This window comes from Agelaius phoeniceus, chromosome 36 (assembly GCF_051311805.1).
Source record: "Agelaius phoeniceus isolate bAgePho1 chromosome 36, bAgePho1.hap1, whole genome shotgun sequence".
In the NCBI taxonomy this organism is placed as follows: Eukaryota; Metazoa; Chordata; class Aves; order Passeriformes; family Icteridae; genus Agelaius; species Agelaius phoeniceus.
The window spans coordinates 586201-594923 of record NC_135300.1 but is presented as its reverse complement, the minus strand read 5'-3'; the positions used below and the strand labels follow the sequence as shown (position 1 = coordinate 594923).

The following is an 8723-nucleotide window of genomic DNA, read 5'->3' as shown; positions in this document are numbered from 1 at the left end:
CCTGAGGACCCCCAAAATCACTCCAGGAACCCCCAACCCCCGCGGGTCCCCCTCAGCAGAGGGGCCCGCCATTCAGGCCGCGTTACCATGGTTACCGCGGCCCGGCGCGGCACAGCCGCCCGGAGCGCGCGGTTGCCATGGCGACGCCCTCACGACACCCGGAAAGGGCGGGGGGGAGGCGCCAATGGCGGCGTTGCCGCGGCGACGAAGCCGAGGGCGGGAGGTGCCGGAAAGCGCCGCCCGCGTTGCCGGGCCCGGGGCGCAAAGCGCGGCCGCGCTCGCGGCACTGTCGCGTTGCAGCGCAGTCATGGCCGTGCCGAACGGGGCCGGGGCCGGCGCCGCGGCCGGGACGGGCCCGGGGGGAACCGGGCTGGGCCTGGCGGGCCCGGGGGTCCCGGTGGGCACCGGGGGAGGCCTCAGAGCCGCGGCCGGGCTGTACGAGCAGCTGAAGGGAGAGTGGGGCCGGAAAAGCCCCAACCTGGCCAAGTGCGGGGAGGCGCTGGGCAGGCTCAAGGTGAGGGGCTTGGCTGAGGGGGAAATTTGGGGGGGCTGAGGGGGATTGTTGGGGGCATTTGGGGGAATTTGGGGGGGGTCTGAGGGGGTTTGGAGCGGCTGAGGGGCTTGGGGGACTTTTGAGAGATTTTTGGGGGATTTTTAGGACGGTTTGAGGGGGATATGGGGGATTTTGGGGGGGATTGGGGGATTTTTGGAGGTCTGAGGGGATGTGGGGGATTTTGGGGGGTCTGAGGGGGTTTGGAGTGGCTGAGGGGTTTCGGAGGGATTTTGGGGGCATTTTTAGGCGGGTTTGAGGGGGATTTGAGGGGCGTTGAAGGGGATATGGGGTATTTTGGGGGGAATTTGGGAGATTTGGCGGGGATTTAGGGGGGCCTGAAGTGATTTGGGGGATTTTCGGGGGCTTTGAGGTATTTTGGGGGGTTTGGAGGGGATTTGTGGGTCTGACGGGTGTGGGGATGAGCGATCCCCGAGTTTGGGGCAATTCAAGGAGAATTTGGGGTCCCTGGGCTGAGGGGGGTCCCGGATTTTTGGGGGTTCCCGGAATTTTTGGGGTGTCCCCACCCCCACCCTTTCATTTGTGTCATTTCCTGTAAACACCAATTAACCCCGAGGCATTAATTAACGCCAAACCATTAATTAACGCTGAATCTTTCATGAACTGGGGTGGGGGGGGCACCGAGACCCCCCCCAGGGTCCCCCAAATTCCATCGGGATCCCCCAAAATCTCCCCAGGTGGCTCTGCTGGACCTGAACTTCCTCCCCACCTCCGGCTCGGCCATGACCAAGCAGCAGCTGATCCTGGCCCGTGAGTGCCCAAAAATGCCCCAAAAATCTGCCCAAAATGCCCCCAAAAATCTCTCTAAACCCCCCCAAAATCCCCCAAAATATTCCAAAAATCCCTCCCAAAAATGGCCCAAAATCTCCCAGAAATGCCCCCTGAAATGGACCAAAATACCCTGCAAAATAACCCCAAAAATGGACCAAAATGCCCCAAAATTTTCCCCAAATAATGGACCAAAATACCTCAAAAATCACTCCCAAAAATGGACCAATATACCCTAAAAATCTCTTCCAAAAATGGACCAAAATACCCAAAAATCCCTCCCAAAACTGGACTGAAATACCCCAAAAATAGCCCCAAAATTCCCCCAAAATCTCCCCCAAAAATTTTTTGAAATTCTCAAAAACTCCCCCAAAAATCCTCTACAAATACCCCAGAAAATGCCCCCAAAAATTCCCCAAAATGCCCCCAAAACCCCTTTAAATCCCCCCCCAAATCCCCCCAAATTTCACCCAGACCTTTTCCAAACCCCAAATTCCCATTTTTTCCCATTTTTTCCCCGTTTTTTCCCATTTTCAGGGGATATTTTGGAGATTGGGGCGCAGTGGAGCATCCTGAGGAAGGACATCCCCTCCTTTGAGCGTTACATGGCTCAGCTCAAGTGCTACTACTTCGACTACAAGTGAGTCTGGGGGGTTTGGGGGAAATTTGGGACATTTGGGATAAAATTTGGGGGATTTCGGATGAAATTTGGGGATTTCGGATGAAATTTGGGGGATTTTGGGGAAGATTTGGGGGGATTTAAGGGGGTTTTGGAGGCAGTTTTCTCCCTCAGGATGCTCCACTGAGCCCCAGTCTCCAAAATATCCCTTGGGAAATGGGGGGAAAAAAAAAATTGGGAATTTGGGGTTTGGAGAAGGTTTGGGTGAAATTTGGGGGGGTCTGGGTGGGATTTGGGGGGGGCTCAGAACCTTCTGGAACCTTCTGGAACCCCCTCAGAACCTTCTGGAACCCCTCAGAACCTTCTGAAACCCCCTCAGAACCTTCTGGAATCTCTCAGAATGTTCTGGAACCCCCTCAGAACATTCTGGAACCCGCTCAGAACGTTCTGGAGCCCCCTCAGAACGTTCTAGAACTTGTCAACGTTCTGAAAGCCCTCAGAACCTTCTGGAACCCCCTCAGAACGTTCTAGAACTTGTCAACGTTCTGAAAGCCCTCAGAACCTTCTGGAACCCCCTCAGAACATTCTGGAACCCCCTCAGAATGTTCTAGAATCTCTCAGAACCTTCAGGAGTCCCCTCGGAACCTTCTGGAACCCCCTCAGAACATTCTGGACCCCCCCTCAGATCATTCTGGAATCTCTCAGAACCTTCTGGACCCCCCCCCCCCCCGAACATTCTAGAATCCTTCAGAACCTTCTGAAACCCCTCAGAACATTCCAGAACCCCTCAGAACGTTCTGGAACCCCTCAGGGAGGAGCTGCCCCAGTTGGGGTGGGGTGGGAGGCCCAGGGGGTTCCGGGACAGGCTCAGAACCTTCCGGAACCTCATGGACCACATCGGGAACATTCCGGAACCCCCCCCTCAGGGAGGAGCTGCCGGAGTCGGCGTCGCGGCACCAACTGCTGGGGCTGAACCTGCTGTTCCTGCTGTCCCAGAACCGCGTGGCCGAGTTCCACACGGAGCTGGAGCGGCTGCCGGCCCCCGACATCCAGGGCAACCTCTTCATCCGGCACCCGGTGTCGTTGGAACAGGTATGGGGGATTAGGGGATTTAGGAACATGACAACCTCTTCATCCGGCACCCGGTGTCGTTAGAGCAGGTATGGGGGATTTAGGAACCTCTTCATCCGGCACCCGGTGTCATTGGAGCAGGTATGGGGGATTTAGGAACCTCTTCATCCTCACCCGGTGTCACTGGAGCAGGTACGGGGGATTATTAGGGGATTTAGGAACATGGGAACCTCTTCATCCGGCACCCGGTGTCACTGGAGCAGGTATGGGGGAATAGGGGATTTAGGAACATGGGAACCTCTTCATCCGGCACCCGGTGTCACTGGAACAGGTATGGGGGATTTAGGAACCTCTTCATCCTCACCCGGTGTCATTGGAGCAGGTACGGGGGATTAGGGGATTTAGGAACCTCTTCATCCGGCACCCGGTGTCATTGGAACAGGTATGGGGGATTTAGGAACATGGGAACCTCTTCATCCGGCACCCGGTGTCATTGGAGCAGGTATGGGGGATTTAGGAACCTCTTCATCCGGCACCCGGTGTCACTGGAACAGGCATGGGGGATTTAGGAACCTCTTCATCCGGCACCCGGTGTCGTTAGAACAGGTATGGGGGATTTAGGAACATGGCAACCTCTTCATCCGGCACCCGGTGTCACTGGAGCAGGTATGGGGGATTGATTAGGGGATTTAGGAACATGGCAACCTCTTCATCCGGCACCCGGTGTCACTGGAGCAGGTACGGGGGAATAGGGGATTTAGGAACATGGGAACCTCTTCATTCGGCACCCGGTGTCACTGGAGCAGGTATGGGGGATTAGGGGATTTAGGAACCTCTTCATCCGGCACCCAGTGTCACTGGAGCAGGTATGGGGGAATAGGGGATTTAGGAACCTCTTCATCCGGCACCCGGTGTCGTTAGAGCAGGTATGGGGGATTTAGGAACCTCTTCATCCTCACCCGGTGTCACTGGAGCACGTATGGGGGATTTAGGAACATGGGAACCTCTTCATCCGGCACCCGGTGTCATTGGAACAGGTACGGGGATTGATTAGGGGATTTAGGAACCTCTTCATCCGGCACCCGGTGTCACTGGAACAGGTATGGGGGATTTAGGAACATGGGAACCTCTTCATCCGGCACCCGGTGTCATTGGAACAGGTATGGGGCATGATTAGGGGATTTAGGAACCTCTTCATCCTCACCCGGTGTCACTGGAGCAGGTATGGGGGAATAGGGGATTTAGGAACCTCTTCATCCTCACCCGGTGTCCCTGGAGCAGCTGTGGGGTGGATTTTGGGGCATTTTTGGGATTTTTGGGTCGATTTGGGGCTGAAGTTGAGGCTGGGATCCGGGGCCGGGTCCTGTGCGGGTCTGGGGACGTTCCCGTGCAATTTTGGGGGGTTCTGACCCTTTTTGGGTGTTTTTACTGCACTTTTTCAGTCTCGCATCCCATTTTTCCATTTTCCCGTTGTTTTGCCCCATTTTGGGGTGGTTTTGCTCCATTTTGGGGTTTCCTACCCCATTTTTGGCGTGTTCTATCCCATTTTTTGGGGAGGTTTTGCTCATTTGTGGGTGTTTTACACAATTCCCAGAGTTTTCTATTCCATTTCTGGGATGTTTTACCCCATTTTTGTGGTGTTTTACCCCATTTTTTGGTGTTTATCCCATTTTTGTGGTATTTTCCCCCATTTTTTGCTGTTTCACCCCGTTTTTTGCTGTTTTGTCCCCAGTACCTGATGGAGGGCAGCTACAACAAAGTGTTCCTGGCCAAGGGCAACATCCCAGCAGAGAGTTACACCTTCTTCATCGACATCCTGCTGGACACCATCAGGTCAGGGACCCCAAAATCCCCTAAACTCACCCCAAAATCCCTAAACTCACCCCCAAAATCCCCTAAACTCACCCCCAAATCCCCTAAACTCACCCCCAAAATCCCCTAAACTCACCCCAAATCCCCTAAACTCACCCCAAACCCCCTAAACTCACCCCAAACCCCCTAAACTCACCCCAAAATCCCCTAAACTCACCCCAAAATCCCCTAAACTCACCCCAAACCCCTTTTCCCCTCCCCTAAATCCCCCAATCTTCCTCAGAACCCCATCAATTTCCCCCTCAAATCCCCAAAAATCCCCCCCATAACACCCCAAAATTCCCCCAAAATCCCCTCCGAGACCCTCAGACCCCTCAATATCCCCCTGAAAACTCCCAAAATTCCCCAATTTCTCCTTCAAACCCCTCAATATCCCCCCCTCAAGCCCCCCAAAATTCCCCAGTTTCCCCCTCAAACCCCCCAATATCCCCCAAAATCCTCCCCAGGGACGAGATCGTGGGCGGAATCCAGGCCACAAACTCCAATATGGCCCCAAAACCCCCAAAAAATCCCCAATTTCCCCTTCAAACCCCCCAAATTCCCTGAAACCCCCCCAAAAGGCCCTGAATTTCCCCATTGCAAGGATGAGATCACGGGCTGCATAAAGGCCACAAACCCCCAACATGGCCCCAAAACTCCCCAATTTCCCCTTCAAACCCCCCAAAATCCCCCTGAACCCCCCAAAATCCCCCTGAACCCCCCCAAAATCCCCCTGAACCCCCCCAAAAGGCCCCGAATTTCCCCATTGCAAGGACAAGATCACGGGCTGCATCCAGGCCACAAACCCCCCAATATGGCCCCAAAACCCCCCCAAAACTCCCTAATTTCCCCTTCAAAGCCCCCAAAATCCCCCCGAAATCCCCCAGATCCCCCTGAAACCCCCCAAAATCCCCCTAAAACCCCCAAATTCCCTGAACCCCCCCAAATCCCCCTGAACCCCCCCGAATTTCCCCCATTGCAGGGATGAGATCGCAGGCGGCATTGAGGCCACAAACCTCCAATATGGCCCCAAAACCCCCCCAAAACTCCCTAATTTCCCCTTCAAAGCCCCCAAAATCCTCCCAAATCCCCCTGAAACCCCCCAAAATCCCCCTGAAACCCCCCAAAATCCCCCTGAAACCCCCCAAATTTCCCCCACTGCAGGGATGAGATCGCGGGCTGCATCGAGGCCGCCTACGAGCGGATCCTGTTCCCCGAGGCCGCGCGGATCCTGTTCTTCAGCTCGCCCCGCAAGATGACCGACTATGCCAAGAAGGTACCAGAAACATCCCGAAATACACCCCAAAATACTCCCTGAAACAGCCCAAAATACACCCTGAAATAGCCCCTGAAACACCCCAAAATACACCCTGAAACACCCTGAAATAGCCCCTGAAACACCCCAAAATACACCCTGAAATAGCCCCTGAAACACCCCAAAATAGCCCCCGAAACACCCTGAAGTAGCCCCTGAAACACCCCCAGAAACACCCCGAAATACCCCCTGAAATACCCCCTGAAACACCCCGAAACACCCCAAAATACCCCCTGAAATACCCCCTGAAACACCCCGAAATACCCCCCGAAACACCCTGAAATACCCCCTGAAACATCCCGAAATAGCCCCTGAAATACCCCCTGAAACACCCCAAAATACCCCCTGAAACACCCCGAAATAGCCCCTGAAACACCCCAAAATACCCCCTGAAACACCCCGAAATAGCCCCTGAAACACCCCCTGAAACACCCCGAAATACCCCCTGAAACACCCCAAAATGGCTCAAAAACGGGCTGGAATGCCCCAAAACCGGTCTGAAACACCCAAAAAACACCCTGGAATACCCTGAAAAACACCCCAAAATACCCCAAAACCAGTCTGAAACACCCCCAAGACCCCCTGAAATACCCCAAAACCACCCTGAAATACCCCCCAAAAACGTCCTGAAACACCCCCAAAATTGACTGAAAGCCCCCAAATCCCCTTCTAACCTTCCCCAAAAGCCCTAATATCCACCCCAAGACCCCAATGTCCACCCCAAATCCCCTTTAACTTCTTCCAATCCCCCTAAATTCCCCCAAATCCTCCCCCAATTTCCACCCCTTTAAATATCCACCCCAATATCCACCCCTAACCCCTCTAAACCCCTCCAGTTCCCCCAAATCCCCCCTATACCCACCCCAAACCCCTTCTTCCCCCTTTTAACCCCTTTTCCCCCTTTTTTAACCCCTTTTTTCTCCCTTTTAACCCCATTTTTCCCCCTTTTAACCCCTTTTTCCCCCTTTTAACCCCATTTCCTCCCTTTTAACCCCATTTTTCCCCTTTTAACCCCATTTTTCCCCTTTTAACCCCATTTTCCCCCATTTTAACCCCATTTTCCCCCTTTTTTCCCCCTTTTAACCCCATTTTTCCCCTTTTAACCCCATTTTTCCCCCTTTTAACCCCATTTTCCCCTGTTTTCCCAGCGGGGCTGGGTGCTGGGCCCCTCCAACTATTACAGCTTTGGGGGGCGGCAGCAGAAGGCCGAGGACCCCCCGATCCCCTCCACGGAATTGGCCACGCAGGTCATCGAGTACGCCCGGCAGCTGGAGATGATCGTCTGAAAAACACAAAACTCCCTCATTCCCCCTTTATTCCCTTTTTTTCCCTTTTTTTCCCCATTTTTTCTGCCTTTTTTCTGCGATTTTTCTGCCTTTTTTCGCGTTTTTTTGGGGGGTTCTCCAACGTTTAAAGTGGTTTTTTTTTGGAGGGAGTTTAAGTGGTTAAAGATTATTTGGGCCTTTTCTGTGTTAACGCCTCCGAAATCTCCCCAAAACCCCGTTTATTCTCCTTATTTGTTTTATTTTATTGTGGTTTTTTTGGGGGGTTGAAGTATTTTTTGGGGTGTGGTTAAATATTTAAAAGGGGCTTTGGAGAGGTCTTGATGCTCTCTGAAACCCCCAGGACCCCCAAAATCCCCATTTATTCCCATTTTCTCTTCAATTTTGTCACATTTTTGGGGGGAGTCTTCATGTGGGAACCCCAAAAACCCCCTCAGACCTCCCCAAACACCCCCAAATCCCCCTTTTAACTCCCATTTCCCCTCATTTTCGGGAGGTTTCACAATTTAAAGGTTCTTTTGTGGGGGGATTGGCGATCCCCCCCTCCCCACACCCCCTTTTTGGGCAGAACCGGGGGGCTGAGCCCCCTCCCCAAAAATGCAAACCCCAAAATGTTGTTCCAATAAAGCGCTGGAGCCGGAGTGAGGCGGTTTTGGGGTCATTTTGGGGCCATTTTGGGGCCGTTTCGTTCCTAAGGGGGCTCCGGGACCCCCGAATTGGGGAGGGGGCGGTGCCAACTCCGCAGGGTAAAACCCCGCCCACCTCTCCTGATTGGCTGGGGGCTCCCGCCCCTCACGCTGATTGGTCGAGGCACTTCCGCAGCAAAAAAGGCGCGCTCGTGTGGCCGGCGTGAATGAAAGGGCTGAGATGATTGGATGGCGGGAATGAGAGGAGAGCGATGATTGGTTGGAGCCGCGAGGCGTGTAGCCAATGAGCGTTCTAGGGGGCGGGGCTGAGGTGAGGTGAGGAGGGAGTGCGCCCCCTTGAGGCTGGGAGGCCCAGTGCTCCCAGTTACCCCCCCATGCCCTCCCAGTTGCTCCCAGTCACCGCCAGTGCCCTCCCAGTAGCTCCTGCACTGAGGAGCGGGGAACGTCCCACACGCGCTGGCCAATCACAAACAAAAATGTGAGCAAATCGACCAATCAGAGCGCGGCGCTGAGGGAGTGGGCGTTGATTGACATGCAGCTCAGCCAATGAGTGAGGGGCATGCCCGGTGGGCGAGAGCAGAGGCCGGGGCTCCTCGAG

General features: G+C 54.4%; 1 protein-coding gene and 2 long non-coding RNA genes across 4 annotated transcripts; 2 read left to right on the top strand and 1 right to left on the bottom strand.

The window, feature by feature from the left end:
• Positions 1-169: 169 nt before the first annotated feature.
• Positions 170-8119, top strand: PSMD8 (proteasome 26S subunit, non-ATPase 8). Its single transcript, XM_077192847.1, has 7 exons — positions 170-514; positions 1249-1321; positions 1877-1979; positions 2885-3050; positions 4762-4862; positions 6045-6156; positions 7344-8119. The coding sequence occupies exons 1-7, from the start codon at positions 185-187 to the stop codon at positions 7479-7481; spliced, it is 1023 nt and encodes a 340-aa protein (XP_077048962.1). The 5' UTR covers positions 170-184; the 3' UTR covers positions 7482-8119.
• LOC143696471 (uncharacterized) lies at positions 3047-3535 on the bottom strand. Its single transcript, XR_013185925.1, has 3 exons — positions 3439-3535; positions 3260-3379; positions 3047-3189 (listed from the first exon to the last, which is right to left on the bottom strand). It is a non-coding gene; the product is annotated as an uncharacterized LOC143696471 (long non-coding RNA).
• Positions 3372-4731, top strand: LOC143696470 (uncharacterized). 2 transcript variants are annotated; one of them, XR_013185924.1, is made up of 3 exons: positions 3372-3471; positions 4067-4189; positions 4252-4731. It is a non-coding gene; the product is annotated as an uncharacterized LOC143696470 (long non-coding RNA). The 2 variants fall into 2 exon arrangements; XR_013185923.1 differs by having other exon boundaries at positions 4067-4129; positions 4190-4259.
• Positions 8120-8723: the final 604 nt, after the last annotated feature.

Bases quoted from the DNA above. Each gene is read 5' to 3' on its own strand.
- PSMD8 (XM_077192847.1), top strand. From the start codon at position 185: ATGGCGGCGTTGCCGCGGCGACGAAGCCGAGGGCGGGAGGTGCCGGAA. The intron at 515-1,248 runs GTGAGGGGCTTG...AAATCTCCCCAG, and splicing joins AGGCGCTGGGCAGGCTCAAG to GTGGCTCTGCTGGACCTGAA. The intron at 4,863-6,044 runs GTCAGGGACCCC...CCCCCACTGCAG, and splicing joins ATCCTGCTGGACACCATCAG to GGATGAGATCGCGGGCTGCA.